Source organism: Zootoca vivipara, chromosome 4, assembly GCF_965207765.1.
Source record: "Zootoca vivipara chromosome 4, rZooViv2.hap1.1, whole genome shotgun sequence".
Taxonomy (NCBI): domain Eukaryota; kingdom Metazoa; phylum Chordata; class Lepidosauria; order Squamata; family Lacertidae; genus Zootoca; species Zootoca vivipara.
The window spans coordinates 78149432-78166363 of record NC_142587.1 but is presented as its reverse complement, the minus strand read 5'-3'; the positions used below and the strand labels follow the sequence as shown (position 1 = coordinate 78166363).

At 43.6% G+C, this 16932-nt stretch overlaps 1 protein-coding gene across 1 annotated transcript; it reads right to left on the bottom strand.

Moving 5' to 3' along the window:
• Window positions 1-7729: 7729 nt before the first annotated feature.
• HMGB1 (high mobility group box 1) lies at window positions 7730-16641 on the bottom strand. The gene is made up of 5 exons (XM_035115980.3): window positions 16546-16641; window positions 11731-11892; window positions 11445-11590; window positions 11050-11224; window positions 7730-9649 (listed from the first exon to the last, which is right to left on the bottom strand). The coding sequence occupies exons 2-5, from the start codon at window positions 11878-11880 to the stop codon at window positions 9464-9466; spliced, it is 657 nt and encodes a 218-aa protein (XP_034971871.2). The 5' UTR covers window positions 11881-11892; window positions 16546-16641; the 3' UTR covers window positions 7730-9463.
• Between the last annotated feature and the right edge of the window lie 291 nt (window positions 16642-16932).

The following is a 16932-nucleotide window of genomic DNA, read 5'->3' as shown; positions in this document are numbered from 1 at the left end:
CTTGCATCTGCCTGTCACTCTGCTTCTGCAACGTTCTTGTTCCCTTGCTCTACCAGATGTATCTCTGCCTTCTGCTGCTCTGCTCCCCTACACCTGGTGCAGCCATTGGTGGTCAGTATTCTTGGGCATCTGCAAAGGCCCGCACCTCAGCAGAGGGCCCCGGGGCCCCTGACACTGCTTCTCTGCCTCCTTGCTGCTTCTGCCAGCAGCTCGCTCTAAGCAACTGAGCAGTGGTAGGAGGAAGCAAGAGAGGAACAGCCTCTGCTCACCTTGCCGTCTCTGAGTGTTTGCGTGCTGGGTGTGGATGGTGGAAGCCAAATGCACAGAGACGACAGCAGCAAGGAGGAAGTAAGTCCAGACAGAGACAGGTCCCACTGAGGGCATTTTGCCCATTCTTGCACCCAAACAAAAAAAAACAACCTCCTGGAGCTGAAACTGTGGAGCTTCCCTTTATGTGTCCATCAATTCGCTTTCCTCTTTTCTTATGTTCTTAAGGCAGGCAATAGCATGTAGTTTTCCTTCAGGAAGAAAGAGAAAGCTTTTCTCCTGCTCTGGTAGGTAGGACTTGAACCAATGGCTTCAAGTTACAAGGAAGAGATTCCGACTAAACATTCGGAAGAACAGGAAGAGCTGTTATACAGTGGAATGGACTCCCTTGGGAGGTGGTGGACTCTCTTTCCTTGGAGGTTTTTAAGCAGAGGTTGGATGGCCACCTATCAGGGATGTTTTAGTTGAGATTCCTGCATTGCAGGAGGTGGGACTAGATGACCTTGGGAGGTGCCTTCCAACTCTAAGTGTCCCTATTTTCTAGGGACAGTCCTGCATTTACAGAAGCTGTCCCAGTTTCTGATTTGATCCTGGAATGTCCTGCTTTTCCTTACTACACCCCTATTTTCACTGGAGAAATGTTGGAGGGTATGGAGTTATGTGACACCCCCCCCCAGGCAAGGAGATAAGTAACTACAATATACAACCTTTAGAAGGCATCTGAATTCAGCCCTGTACAGTGGTACCTTGGTTCTCAAACTTAATCCGTTCCAGAAGTCTGTTCCAAAACCAAAGCGTTCCAAAACCAAGACATGCTTTCCCATAGAAAGTAATGTAAAATGGATTAACCCGTTCCAGACTTTAAAAACAACCCCTAAAACAGCAATTTAACATGAATTTTACTATCTAACGAGACCATTGCTCCATAAAATGAAAGCAATAAACAATGTACGTCAGTCACACACACAACCAATCAATCAGTAACTGAACTGGGTTCCACACAGTCATAAAAACGAAAAAAGAGCCACAAAAACAAAAACGCAAAATAAATAGCAAAAACAGACTGACCTCAGCATGACAATCAAAACTAAGTGTGGAACTCAAATCGGAAGTGTAGCAGTCAAAATGGAGCACATTCAGCTTCCGAAAAAAGTTCGCAAACTGGAACACTTACTTTCGGGTTTGCAGTGTTTGGGTTCCAAGTTGTTTGAGTACCAAAGCATTTGAGAACCAAGGTACCACTGTATAGGGTAGGTTTTTTTAATATTTAATGTTTTGTTATGTTTTTATATATGTTGTAAGCGCCCAGAGTGGGTGGGATATAATAGTAAGCAGCAACAACCGGTAGAATGTCCCTATTTTCAACGGAGAAATGTTGGATGGTAGGTGATTCAGAGTAAGAACATGAAAAAGAATACATACTTCTTCACACTGGTTGTCTCTGGCTGTTAGATTAAAATTAAAGGGTATATTTATGATGACCGAGCAATTTAGAAGCCCAGCTGTGCCAAAATTATTGTTTTTTTATGGTGTTTGAGCGAGTATCTTTTCACCCCAGATTTTATTTCTGCTGAAATAAGTGGCATGGCAGCACAGACGCTCAAACAATGATGTGCTCTCCCAAGCTCGCATTCCCAACATGTTCACAATCCTGTCTCAGCGACGTCTGCGCTGGCTTGTTCGTGTCCAAAAGAATGGAAGAGACGGCAGGATCCCCAAGGATGTGCTCTACAGGGAGCTGACTTCAGGCACCAGGCCCATTGGCAGACCAACTTTGAGTTACAAAGATGTCTGCATGTGTAACACGAAGGCTGGCAACATCTACCCTGCCGTGTGGGAAATCCCTGGTGGATGACTGCAGTGCCTGGAGACCGCCAGTCAGGTCGTGCATCCATAGCAGTGATCAGAGGAGGAATGGCCGCTGGGAGGAGCACAAAGAGAAGAAACACCACAGTGAACGTGCATCAGTCTTCCTCTGTCCTAGCTGCAACAAAACATGTCTCCCCCCTATTGGTCTCTATAGCCACAGCAGGTGCTGTAACATTCCAATAGTTTGACTTCACCCCTAAAGGCACACTCCCCCACTGTCTCTCAAGAGCGTGCTTTAGAATAAACTGGAGTAAAGCATAAACTTAAAAAGTAGATTTCTTTGTTTTTACCCTTAACCCACTGTGACTATTTGGTGGCTGGAGGTTAGTTGATTTACTCTGTGTTTACCTGTCTCCACAGAAAATGTATCAGCTGAGTATGAAAGTTATTGTCTGACAATTTAATGATTGTGACATCTGACGCAGGAGCACCGGCCGTGCTGGGCAGCGCTGATGAGAGTTGGAATCAATCAACATCTAGAGGACCACAGTTTTCCCAGCCCTGGCTTATTGGGAGAATACAGGCAGCCCCATATCTACGTGGGGGTTACGTTTCAAGGCACCCTGTGCGCCAGTGAAATTGTGTATATATTTGTACTTTAGATCCCGAATGCCTTGGTACTCGGGCGTTTTGGCTCCCGAATGCCGCAAACCAGGAAGTGAGTGTTCCGGTTTGCAAACGTTCTTTGGAACATGAACGTCCGACGGGGCATCCGATTGGCTGCAGGAGCTTCCTGCAGCCAATCAGAAGCCGCACTTTGGTTTCCGGACATTTTAGAAGTCGAATGGACTTCCGGAATGGATTCCATTCGACTTCCAAGGTATGACTGAAGTTGAAACCTACTGAAAAAACCTGCAAACACCCCATTCTACTCTCTCAGTGACATCTTTATGACATTTCTTGGTTAGGCACGATGCGCGTATACACGGACGTGCACATATTGAATATACGTAAACATAAACCACCCAGAACCCTTCCGAGGAGAGGGGTTCATCTTCCCACTGATCCCCAGTACAGTGGTACCTCGACTTACGAACGACTCGACAACCAAATTTTTTGACTTACGAATGGGGCAAATGGCCGCACGCTTATGAATTTCTCGACATCCGAACGGAAACCGTGGCGGTTTTAGATAGGGTTTTTTCTGACCTACGAATTTTTAGATGGGGTTGCTTCGACTTACGAATTTTTCTATTTCCAATGCATTCCTATGGGAAATTGCGTTTCCAATGGCACTTTTCGACTTACGAATTTTTCGACCTACGAAGGTGCCTTCGAAACGGATTAAATTCGTAAGTCGAGGCACCTCTATAATCTTGCAAGCGAACCACTCATGCTTTCAAAATGCCTAATTAAGTAATATTTGAAGCAATGAGATACATGGTCCTGGTTGATATTTTGCAGGTAAGCAGGGGTGCATTTCACATTCATCCTAATCACGTAGCATCCAAATTCATCATGGGCCTCCCATCTTGCAATCTTCCCTGCTCCTCCCGAAGGAAATAACAAAACATTTTCAAGGATGAAGTAGCGTGGGGGTTTTCTGTTGCATATTTGTGCACCTTTTACCCTCCTGATTTTGTTCACTGTGCACGCAAATTGTTATCGTGTTACGTTGCTTTGCTTTTGGTAAAGGAAGTGACAGGAAGTTCAAACACGAGTAGGAGAAGAATATACTTTCAAGTCGGTTCAATGCATTCAGGTGGTACAAGGTCACTATGCTTTGCTACTATTTCCTTGTGCCCTTTCCTGGACAGCTTCCTGGAATTTATCTCCGCATCCTCCATAACATCATTTTCCAGCATGGAACACTCCTTTTTTTGTGTGTGTGGCTTGGTGGTAGGCACATAATAACCACTTAAAGGCTTCCATTTTGAAAACAGATTCATCCTCCAGAATCTCAGTGGAGAGACAATTGCAGCTGTTTAGCTGTGGGTTTCAGCTGTTGTAAATAAAGTGATTATAACGGGAAGAACTTCTGCTTGTGAAATGGTGCTAGTGAATATCATGATCTGATCAAAGACGGATCTTGAATGAAAAACACATTCTACAAATACCTAGTATCGGCAAAAGATCGTACAGTTCAGCCTGAAACTAAGAGAAAATGTAAAACAGTTGCTCCCAGGAATCCTGACAGTATCTAGCTCACAGCTCTTTCCTTGAAAACCCGGCCAGATTTTCATTTCTTACACGGAAAATTCTACCTTAGAATAGGCCTGGAAGACCCTGACAAATGCTTGCAGATTCAGCAGTGTTAAGGCAGAAATCATACACACTTACACCATACTGTTCAACATTTATCAGATGAAATAGGGACATCGTATTCAATAATAATAATAGTAATAGTAATAATAATGGACCCAGGTGGCGCTGTGGGTTAAACCAGAGTCTAGGGCTTGCTGATCAGGTCGGCAGTTTGAATCCCTGTGACGGGGTGAGCTTCCGTTGCTCGGTCCCAGCTCCTGCCCACCTAGCAGTTTGAAAGCACATCAAAGTGCAAGTAGATAAATAGGGACCGCTCAGGCGGGAAGGTAAACGGCGTTTCAGTGCGCTGCTCTGGTTCGCAAGAAGCAGCTTTGTCATGCTGGCCACATGACCCGGAAGCTGTCTGCGGACAAACGCCGGCTCCCTCGGCCTATAGAGCAAGATGAGCACCGCAACCCCAGAGTCGGACACGACTGGACCTGATGGTCAGGGGCCCCTTTACCTTTTTAATAATAATAATAATAATAATAATAATAATAATAATAATAATAATATTTATACCCTGCCCATCTGACTGGGTTGCCCCAGCCACTCTGGGAGGCTTCCAACATATATAAAAACATAAAACACTAAACATTAAAAAAACCTTCCCTATACAGGGCTGCCTTCAGATGTCTTCTAAAGGTTATATAGTTACTTACCTCCTTGGCTCAGAGGTAACACAACTCCATACCCTCCAACATTTCTCAGGTGAAAATAGGAACGTCCTAAGGAAAAGCAGGACATTCTGGGATCAAATCAGAAACCAGGACGGCTTCTGTAAATCCGGGACTGTCCCTGGAAAATGGGGACACTGAGAGGGTCTGCTAGGCCCAAGCATCATGGGGAGTGGCAGGGAGAAGCACAAATTTGAAATATAGTCTCTCTGAAAAGAACCTGAGAGCCGTGCTGGATCAAGCCAAAGAAAGGCCCATCTAAGCCTACAAGCAGAAGTTGGGTGCGAGAAACACTCCCCTCACTTGTGATTCCCCGAAACTGGCCTCAAGAGGTATACTGCTTCTGACCTTGGAGAAGGGAGCATAGCCATAGTGTCTACCTTATTCTTCATAAATTATGGCCAGGGATGATGGGAGTTGTAGTCCTGTAACCTCTGAAGGCCACCAGGTTGGGGAATGCTGCCATAGATGGATCATGAAACAAGTGTTGACTTTAATGCTAAATTACCGTACACATTTCTGAAATTAAACCATTAACCACACAGAGGCTTTGTTGCCGTCAGGGCCCCAGGATGAGACCCGTTTCCCCGCTTATGGCAATGGGGTTGCAGACTTCACCAGAATGCCCTGGATCTCCAAGCCTCACTAAAACTTACCCTTGTTCTTCATCTTGCTTGGCACTGCATACCTTCATGTAGGTCACCTGTCATTCAACTGATGTCAACACGATGCCCAGTCACTCAATTTAAAAGAAAGGTTTGAAGTCGAACTCCCAATTCTTCCTTCGCTTGGCATATGCTCTGGATTTTTTTTTTACCTTTTAGTCGATACTTGGAAGTTTCCTGCACTCAAATGTCATCAGACCATGAAAAGGTTGGTGTGCTTTGCCCTAAATAGCCTGAAAAATCATCTTTAAGTCCCACAGGCTAGAGAGGTTCCCTGTTACTGCCATGTACATGCATGTCCCATTTTCTGCAGGCAAGAAGCAAAAATTAAATTTAGGAGATGGATTAGAAGCTTGGGACAGAAGTCTGAGGCATTTCATAAATCTTGTGATCCTCCCAATTCTCACTGGACACAGCAACAGACTTTGAGTCTTTTAAAATGGGGTGCCCTGTGAGAGGCCAAAATTTGGCACCTCCAGAGATCTTTTCAATTATGGATCTTCTCAAACTGCCCCCGCCCCCCTCTTTCCACTTTGTTAAGAATTACCTAAATAAGGCTATTGCTTGAGTGGGTATCTGCATGGAGTGCCTGTCTCACACATTACATGAGGTGTGTGGCATGGAGGGCCAAGCACCCACCCCTCAATCAAGCAAAGATTATCGCTACTCAGGTGTCTGGGACTAGGGTTTCAGATAGCACACCTTACAGATCTGAAACAAATAAATCCATTATAAATGGGAGCAGGTCATCATAAAATACATGTACACTACATTTTGATGCTGAAGAAAACAGCTGTTTTTGCTAGGTTGCCTTTGTAATCCCCATTTTTAAATGCCTAAAATCTCAAGTTTTCAAAACATGGCCTCAAAATACTTTGGCAAGCAGGTCTGAAAACCAGTTATAAAGGCTTGCTTTAGCATATACCAGGCCTGTCGAACAGGTTGATAGCGATCTACCAGTTGATCCCAGGATGTCCCTGGTCAATTGCGGGATCCTGACCCCCCCCAAAAAAAGCTCAACAACTCTGGCCAATCCAATGGGTAGATCACTGCCAGGTTTTTTAGTAGGAGTAGATTGCAGTCTCTTGGAAGTTGGACACACCTGGCATGCAGAATGCAAGTCCTGAAGCAAACCGAGAAGGATGTGCAAACATTTCCAAGAGCTTTATCTGTCCTGAAGCATTTCAAAGTTATTTGGAGCTAAGCAACTCAGTAAATTCCAGAAGGTGGAAGCCAATCTTCAAAAACGGAGGACACCAGCACTCATCCTCGCCCTAAAAATACTGTATTTGTCTTACCAGGATGCAGTTCTTGCTCCCTATCCTGTTGAGGACTAAAACTTTATTGCATGGACCTGTGCAGACTTCAACTATTGCCTCCTTTCATTTCAAGGATTTGCAATATTAGCAGCTTTCCTAAACATTATGAAAAGTAACATTACATTTACAGAAAGCCAAGATGATTTAGCACTCATTTACACTGCTTTGCAGATTATGGGCCGTACCCAACCAAGTTGTCCCGTTGGCACAAGAACTTGGAACTGTCTCTTTTCTCCCCTGCACACTCCCTAAATCTGTTCTGGATCAGGTTTGGAGGTCACGCGGAGAGGAAAGGGGAGGGCTGGTTGTACAGGTGAAAACATAGCTTTGTTGGAGACAACCCCAGGTCTGCATTTGGCAAGCAAAACTGTTGCTTGTTACTGTGGCTCTGATTCTAATGTAAAGGAAGTTACAGTTCCCCACCTCTTGCTGCCCCCAGCACCTCCCAAAAAGCCTCTGGAGTCTTGAGGAGAGGGGCATCCTATACAATGTAGGATGGTGACATTGTCTAGAATTTGGCTTTGATCCTAAGTTAGCTTTCTACTTCAGCCCATATCCAATTACCTCGAGGTGCAATTTACTGAATTGCCATTACTTAACATACCGTATTTGAAGCATTTAAGTGAACGGAGAAATAATATTTGAACGGAGAAATAATATTTAAAGTAAACTCATTTAACTAAATGTATAAAACCTCTGTAATTATTATTTTATTAGTATCAACCAGGAAATCAGATGTTCAGTATTCTCCTGAGGTTATACATAAACAAATGCAAAATTGAAGAATCGTAAAAGTCAAAATCGTATAACAAAACAATACTCCATCAAAAAAGTGTGTAAAGTTACAAGAATGCTATCTTTAAACACTGGCACATGAGAACCATAATTTTTAACTAAAGAATTGCCAATCAGTTCCCAAATTAGTCCGCAGGTAAATGTGTAGAGAGTTAATAATTGCCAGCACTTTTACTGAATGTGCACAAACTTTTAACTTTGGTTTTCAAAGCAACCTATATTTTATCAAATCAGAGGTCATTGGAATACCATGTTACATCTCACACCTATATGGGGAAAAAGTACTTTCCCTATACAGCTAATTTTAACTTACAAAATGGGCAAATATCAAGAATGCATTATAAAAAGATTAACAGAAAAAGATACATCTCATCTGACTTTTGAGACAATATAAAATTTTGAAAATGGGATAGTCTAGGACTACTATGGTTATGAAAGCATGAATTCACACAGATTGAACAATGGTACCACTTATAGAAAACATTAGTAAAGTAAAATATTTTCCTGTGGGACATTTACTATCAGGAGAGGTCATTGTATAAAGCCCACATCTATTACTTGACATTGTATCCTAGAAGGATTACAGTAATTTTAGCATTTGACATTACCTGCTTAGGTAGGGTACACTCACCTCTGTATTCAGGTATTATTTGCAAATACAACTCTCATTATGGCCAATGGAGTCACATATGTAAATTCCTCACAGCTCAAAATGAGAATATACTCTCAGTAGTCCTCCAAGGACACAAATTTGAAGTTACTTTCCCCTGAAATTTTCCATGCTACTGAACTGAATTCTATATTCCTCAGCCCTCAGAAACTGGTAAATTTACACAAATCAGTAGAATATTGTATGTAAGCAAAAGCTGAGCAAATACAAATTGGCTAAGAACAGGGTTCTCAAAAAAAGAGAAAAAGGTGGCCTCTTATATGAAGGGAAAAACACACAATGCTTTGCATATGCCTGTATATATTTCCTACCCTATCATGATTATCTAGGGCGTAGATCAAAGCTCTTGTATCAGCTTATAGGAATGAAGAAACAAAAATGCCATTTTTATGTGATCCCCAAAGGGCAGAACAGAGAATGTGCTTTCCAGAAAGAAAGACTTTACAAGGGCATCTATTAAAAGGACAACAATACTAATTTTAAAAAAAATGTATTTACTTAGAAGCAATCAGAATGTCAACAGCTACATTTTTTTTCTTTTTGCAATTACAGAGTGGTATTTAAGTTAACAGATCAACTATTATTATTTTTTTGATGCAGACAACTGATGAAAATGAGTAACCAACTACATCTGCAAGTATAACTAATTTGTGCTGTGCACCAACAAGGAACCTGCTTTAAACTTTCATGCCAATTTACAACCCCCTCACTGTACTAGGCAAGGTTAGTGGCCACAGATACCACTGAAGGACAGGGCTACCCAAAGACACGTCCGGTAGTGTGTTAACTATACAAAAAAAAGAGAGAAAGAAAAAAGAAGAAAAAGAGAGAGACACTGTACATTTTAAAAACAAATCTTACACAGCTTTATGTTTAATTTTTTTTCTCTTTAAAAGGAGTGAGTTGTGTACAGGGGGGTTAAATGCTTTTATAGACAAGAACTGATCTAAAAGAGGATTATTCATCATCATCATCCTCTTCCTCATCCTCCTCCTCGTCCTCATCTTCATCCTCTTCATCATCATCGTCGTCGTCGTCATCGTCGTCGTCCTCTTCCTTCTTTTTCTTGCTTTTCTCAGGCTTAGGTGGAGCTAGCTTTTTGGCTACCTCAGGCTTCCCCTTAGCTCTGTATGCAGCAACATCCTTAGGAGAAGCAGAGAAAGTTTTTAGCTACTTGACACAAAGGGAAGGCAATACCACTTAAATGAAAATGCACAGGAATCTATATTTGACAGAATTGTAATTCATAACATAGAACCTGCTCAGATGACTAAGATTTGTACTACTGCAGTTCACTACAACAGTACACTCAGTCATGAATTCTAATACTTTATTGATAAATTTCATGCACTTCAATTAATGAGTAGACAGTGCCACCTTCAGCATGCAATAAGTTTCTTTTTGACTTGCACATAACATTTAATAAAACAAGGCTCAATAAATTCAATGTCAAACTTACATTAAAAAATTAAGTACAGAATAGGGTTTCAAACAAAATTTTGTTCTCATTTCCCTAACTCTCCAAAATGATCAGGTTTTTTTTTTTTACCCATCTTGCTGCTGTAAATCCATGGCTCATAGAGCTGTGCCATTAGCTAGATCTTCCTCAGTACCACACTGACACAGTATCTACACCATGGCTTAATTCTCTCAATTATGAGTAGCTTAATATATTATTATACTATGCTCTGTTACAAAGAACACCAGAGCAGAGCACAAAATGCAAACGATCAAGTGTAAAGGCTGTGCAAATTCAGTGGGTGCTCTTTTCAAAATCAGAAGCAGCAGCCTGATCTTTCCTTGGTCACTATCTCTAAATATTTTATTAGATTAGCACCTGCAGAATATTGCAGGCTTGTCCCCTTCACATTTGGTTTTTCAAGCTGGGTATCTTTCTTGTACATGTTCACATGTTCATCCCTCTTCCAAGGCAAAGTATGTATATGAAAGTGACCTGAGAGTCTGACCATCTTATTTCGTTCACAAGTTATGCTGAATTTGTAAAAAAAAAAACCACCCCGCTTGTCTGTTAATATTCCTCAACCATTAAAAATAAAGAAAGCATTGTACTGGCTACAATATTAGCCACTATTAGGAGTGATACACATCCCCCCCAAAAAACTATGGCAATTAATATACATGTTCCAAATAAAAGCATGTTATTAGTGATTACGTTTAGTTCACATAGGCTACAAGTTTCTTTTCTTTTTAAATTAAGCAACACTTTCATCAGATCTTTTTAGTATTTTAGCTCCGAAGAACAGTTACTTGGAAATATATTCCACAGATGGATGTTTTTGTTTACCCAATGTTCTTAGTTTCAATAGGTTGCTGGTACCACTTAACATTCCAGAGAAAATGCAAGCATGCATATGGCTCCATTCCTTTTAACATTAATTTCCTATGAGTGACATCCAATTTTAACCATACTCGAGTTCACTCAAGTTTCAACGGGTCTACTATGACCAACACTGTACATCACCCAATATATTTAAAGACAACAACAAATATTTGAATGGCAAAAGGGGCTATCTGGAGTTTACCTTTTCATACTTCTCCTTCAGTTTAGATGCCTTCTTTTCAAAGGGTTGCTTATCATTTGCAGAAGTATTATTCCACATCTCTCCGAGTTTCTTTGCAACATCCCCAATAGAGAGGCCAGGGTGTTCTCCTTTGATTTTTGGACGATACTCAGAGCAGAACAAGAAAAATGCGGAGCTGAAAATTAAATTATAAACATTTGAAACATAAAGGTTAGAACTACTGAACTATGTACAGCAAGGTGAGAACGTTTACTATTGAACTGCAAAGCTATATAACAGAACAGACCTATCCATATTTACAAAAAAAAGGTGAAATTTCTGCCTCCCCACCATTCATCTATCACTCCTCTGGATGTCTATCAGCGCAATGCATGTTAGCCATAAAAGCTACTCACGGAGGCCTCTTTGGTGCATTTGGGTCCTTGAATTTCTTTTTCGTCTCTCCTTTAGGTGGTATGTAACTTTCCATTTCTCTTTCATAACGCACTTTGTCAGCTCGTGCCATATCTTCAAACTTTCCTTTCTCTTTAGCAGACATAGTCTATAAAAATAATTCAGTATGCATCCTCAGCTCAAGATTATACCCAATTCCATTCTAAATTTGTAAACTTTTATTTGTGAGTATGCTTTCTATTCCTTACTTGCATATTTAGAGTACTACTATTAAAGCAAAAAACTTACCTTCCACCGTTCTGAACATTTTTTTGAGAACTCTGAAAAGTTCACTGAAGCTTCTGGGTGTTTCTTCTTGTGCTCTTCTCGGCAAGTTTGCACAAAATAGGCATATGAGGACATTTTACCTCTTGGCTTTTTAGGATCACCTTTCCCCATTTTGGATTATTTCTGAAAGACAAAGTAGAAACACTTGAGAACTATTGGGGCTTCCATACTTTACAGTGAACTAAGAAAAAGAAGATGATTAAAAACTGCTTAAACTACCAGTCTGAGCCATTTCCCTTAATACTTTAAAGCTACAATCTTGGAAAACTATCTAGGAAACCAAACAGTTGCACATGTGCCCCAGATAGCATGTCACTTTAAACCATTGCTTGCTCTTGACTTACCATTCATGATTTGCTAGGGGAAAATGAACCACAAGCACTGATTTGCAAGGTTTATTTTTGGCTTACCACTCATGGTTAATTTGGCTGTTTGTTCACTTTCAAGTTTAAAGGGATTTGCAAACCAGGCGACTGGTTACAAATCTGTATAAAATGCAGAACATGTTGTTATAAGATGACTCCATCTCAACATCAGGCAAACTCCTGATATAAGAAAAGGTATACTAGTATATCCCCTGGACACACAATTTACCTTTATTCAACTGCAAGTCTTCCATACCAGCAACTATAAATTCTATGAAGTTCTGCTAGAACTGCAGAAAACAGATTCCAAATTATAGGCAAAAATGTTTTAATTACTGTTTGGAGAGAAAAGCATTAAATATTGTGAATCCTCTCAATTTGAATTACCCTTTTAAGCTATTTTTCAAAGCACAATTTGTTTAGTCTATAACAGGCATCCCCAAACTGCGGCCCTCCAGATGTTTTGGCCTACAACTCCCATGATCCCTAGCTAACAGGACCAGTGGTCGGGTAGGTGGGAATTGTAGTCCAAAACATCTGGAGGGCCGAAGTTTGGGGATGCCTGGTCTATAACCTCAATAAAAAATTCTTGTATTCAGCAGTGGCTTATGTACGGCTACCTAAACTTAATGGCAGGCATGGTCTGCTTTGACAAGAACAACAACCTGCTTGGCAATGATAAGAGACTTGATAACTAGTCTTCCCTTGCACTGTCATGCTAACCTAAGACAGAAGAGATCATTCCACTTATGCACCAGGTACTAGATCTGGGGTTCCAAACTCTGAAAAATCCTTTCATGTACATGCAGTGTTCAAAATTAGCAACTGGTAATCTGCCTTTTGCTACTGGATGGAGATGCTCAGGAGCCACCATTAGCACCTAGCATTTCCACCTGCTTGGCTGCAGTCAGTTGGTCGGCCTGGCACAGCAGCAGCAAAAGAAGCGTGTCTTTTGCTACTGCACTACCCCCCGCCAAACACCTGATTTGCCCAGCAGCAAAAGACACGCCTTTTTTCCTTTTTACTCCTGTGCTCATTTTTTTTTTGCTCCCACACTACTCTGCAAACCCCTTGATTCACCTGACAGCATTTCCTTTTTCTGTGGGGCTGTCTGGTCTCATAGCGGGGCAGCATTATTATTTTTTTAAGGTGCCTAGACATTTTGTTTTGGCACCCACAACGTAGGTCCCAGGAGCCACATGGCTCCTAGCATTCCTATCCCAGTTTCTAATGCTGTGTACATGGACCCAGTACAGAAAAGGAGATCTACGCACATTAAGCACTATGTACTACACTCTAAAGTTACGCTTGCTAGACTGGGGTATTTAGCTACAAATACCAATATAAAGAGTACAAAAAATTAATAGAGTCTGCTTTAATATAGGATGAGCTTTCATGCACAATAGCTGCTTCATCATCTGATGTGGCTTGTGCCTTCAAAAGCACATATTGCAAAAGGGCACAAGTTTTGTAGAAGATGCTATGAGAACCAGCCATGGCCCCAGTAACTTTTAAAACTGTGGACAGATTTGGTAGACACTGTATACTTGGGCTGCCAAAAAGCTTTGAACTGCCTCATTAAAGGTTCCCGAGTAAACCTAGCTTTGGCATAAGAAGGCAAAGCGTATTGCTCGATTATGGAATCTGTGTCCACAAGATGTGCTGGTGGCCACCAATTCTGACAGCTTGACAAATGGAATTACAGTAGACGAATTCATGAAGGTTAAGACTATCAAGGGCTACTAATTATAACAGCTATTTCTCTCACAGCAATAGAATCATATAATTGTAGAGTTGGAAAGGGCACTGAGGACCATCTAGTGGTCCAACCCTCTGCAACACAGGAATATGCAGCTGTCCCATATGGGGATCAAACCTGCTTGCTGGCTCCAGAATGAGACCAGCAATACCAGAGTTGCCAGAGAGGGCTACTGCCTTGATGTCCCACTTGTGGGCTGGCTACTGTGGGAAACAGTATGCTGAAGTTAGGCCTTTGATCTGATCCAAAAGGGCTGTTCCGACGTTCTTACTTTTTCAGATTAAGTTCATATTTGTGCTGATACTTTCTTTCTGAGAAGTAACGATTCCTAGTACTGTACAGACCAGGCTTTTCTTGAAGTTCTTCATGACTGTCAAAGAAAGTACTTCTCTACTCCAGCTTGCACAACTTGACTTGGGGAAATGTGCACAGCTCTAACTGGCATTGCCACAGAAAGGCATAATTTCCTATCAGTTTGGCATGCTGACAGAAAAAGATTTGTATTCTCTGACTAAACATGTCCGGTCTAAAGTTTCTGTCAAGTAAACAACACTTAAAAGCCAAGAGTTGCTCGTGTCTACAATGGAGCCTGGGTCTGAAAATGCTCTCTCAGAATTAAGTAAAGACACGAGGCTGCTAGGGCTTAACTTAATAATTAAAACAACAGAAAAAGGAACTTGAGGAACTTACAGATTTAAAGTGTGATATAAAATGTACCTTTGAATATCTAATTCACAAGTGTTCCTTAAAACGCTCATTCCACTGCTGAACCCTTCCTACATTACAGGGTAATGTTTTAAAAAACCACTTAAATCCTAAGAATTGAATTGTATAAATATTTTAATTTACCCCCTTTCACATAGCCATGTATTAATTATGAAGGGGATAATTTGTGGAAGGGGAAAGAAAAGTTTTTCGTGAGGGGTAACCCCCCCCCCGAAAAAAACCCTAAAGCCCACCCCACAGATATAAAAAAATTATCAAGGCGCAGCTTTTTCGAGCTCGCCGCGTTGAAATGCAGTCCCTTCTTAGAAACTACGCTGCCACGAGCTTCGGTGTGCTTAGGCTCCAAGGACGGCGCCCGACAATAAATATAGCTGCCGCTGTAGAGCTTTGGGATTCTTCTCGGTGCGCCTTAATCTACACGAACGAGCCGGGAAAGCGAGAGAGACAGAGAGGGAGGGAAGTAGGGAGGGCTCATAAATGGCGCAGGCTGCTGCCTAAGAAGGTCACCACCGGCAGCAGCGGCGGCGGCAGATCTCCTTCCATTTTGTGCGAACGCCTTGCTGATGAGAGAAAGTCCCCTCGAAATGCGCGTGGCGGGCGCTCAGCCGAGGCGGGGAGGGCGCGCTTTCGTCGGGCGCGCGGGACCCGGGGTCCCCTTTCGCCCGCGCGGCAGCAATGGCAAGCGCTCCTTTTGCACGGGCTCCCACGGCAGCCGAGCAGGAAGCGAAGCCGCTTCTCGGAATGGCCGCTGTTCATAGAGAATATGGCTCCTTCCTTCCCTTTGTGTGTGTGTGCGTGCGTGTGCCTGGTGCGCTCTGTACTCTGGCGCACACACTCAGTCATTACAGGCAATGAGGCGGCGGGGGGGGGGAGCGTCTCGTTTCCACTGAGAGCTGCCAGAGGGCCCCCCTCCCGTTTTATTTTTCCAGAAACCCCCCCCCTTAATTTTTTATTATTTTTTTGAACCCGCGGCCAGCCGGACTCGGGCTTTTAAACGGTCGCCTGCGGAGCTTCTCCCCTCTTCGCCGCCCAAGGATAAAAGGCGCCTTGGAAAAAGTTCCCCTGAACTGCGCCCCCGCCCGCCCGTGCGCGCCTCCCCCTGCCTGCCTTGTTTCCTCCCCCCCCCCCTCCTCTCTCTCCCTCTGCCTCCACTTACACACGGCTCTCGTCAGCCATGTTACAGCAAGCGCAGCTCCCGAGGTGATTTATCGCCCCGAGGCCAACAACGCCCAGAGACACTCCAGGGGATTCGTGGGGCTCCCCACAATGAGGAAAAGGGGGTGGGGGGAGCCAGGCAGAGAAAGAAGGACACGACACCCCCGTTTCCCCCCCCCCACAGCCCTTCACACACGAGCCCAGCCCCGCGATGCGAAGTCCGTCTCCCCACACGGCTTTCTCACACATTACATAGAGACGGCTCTGCTGCAATGGCTCTATCGCCGTGCTATGTAAGCAGCTTATTAGCACTCAGACCGCTTCCCGCCGCCGCCGCCGCCGCCGCCCCCCGCCTCAGCCAAGACCCCCGCCCCATTTCCACGGGTTTAAAGAGACGAGCCCGGCCGCGATTATCGCATGGCTTTCCGAGGAGGAGAGGAAAGGCGCTTTCCCGGCATTTGTGGGTCCCCTTCAACCACTTCTCAAAACTCCCCACTTTGGTGTAGATCTGGGGCTTTTTTTCCCCGACCCCCCCCCCCACGCCTTTTAAAGAGCAGCTCGGTGTTTTCCTGCCCCCCCTCCTCCCCAGTGCTGAGGGAAGTGTGGTTTCCTAGCCTAAATCCCCCTTTGTGTGTCTCGTGAGAGCTAATCCTGCCCCCTCGCACCCCAAAAAGACTACGCCGTCCACCCCCCAACCCCCACAGAGGCTCAGGAGTTTCGGCCTCCCCACCAGCCAGCCGGCGACACCCCCACCCCCCGCAGGATACTTACCCCGTGACAAGGATCTCAGTTCACACACGCCACAAACACACGCGCGCCGGTCACCGAGGCTGCCTGGATCTCGTATGTAGTCCAATTCACTGCAATGGCTGAGAGCTGGATCGATACGCAGCCTCCTCACTCTCTCAACGCTGGTAACATTACTCTCAACACAGGGCTTTTTCTATTGGCTGCCGCCGAGGCAGGAGCTGCGCTGGTTGGAGGAACGCCTTCCATTGTCCTGACCAGAGGAGGCTGCTGGTTGGACGCGGCGGGGTATACGTCACCGGGGATTGAAAGGGCGCGTAAATATAAAACTGGCTGAGAGGGAGAAGGCTGAGGCGGGATGTACAGCTCTGAAGCTGAAACTAGTGCTGTACTGCGGTGTATGAAGAGAGC

What these genes read in the sequence shown, in the direction of transcription:
- HMGB1 (XM_035115980.3), bottom strand. Translation starts at nt 11,880, where the DNA reads ATGGGGAAAGGTGATCCTAAAAAGCCAAGAGGTAAAATGTCCTCATAT. An exon ending in AATGTTCAGAACGGTGGAAG is followed by an intron (nt 11,591 to 11,730) that starts GTAAGTTTTTTG and finishes TTATTTTTATAG; the next exon opens with ACTATGTCTGCTAAAGAGAA. An exon ending in TGAAGGAGAAGTATGAAAAG is followed by an intron (nt 9,650 to 11,049) that starts GTAAACTCCAGA and finishes GCTTCTCCTAAG; the next exon opens with GATGTTGCTGCATACAGAGC.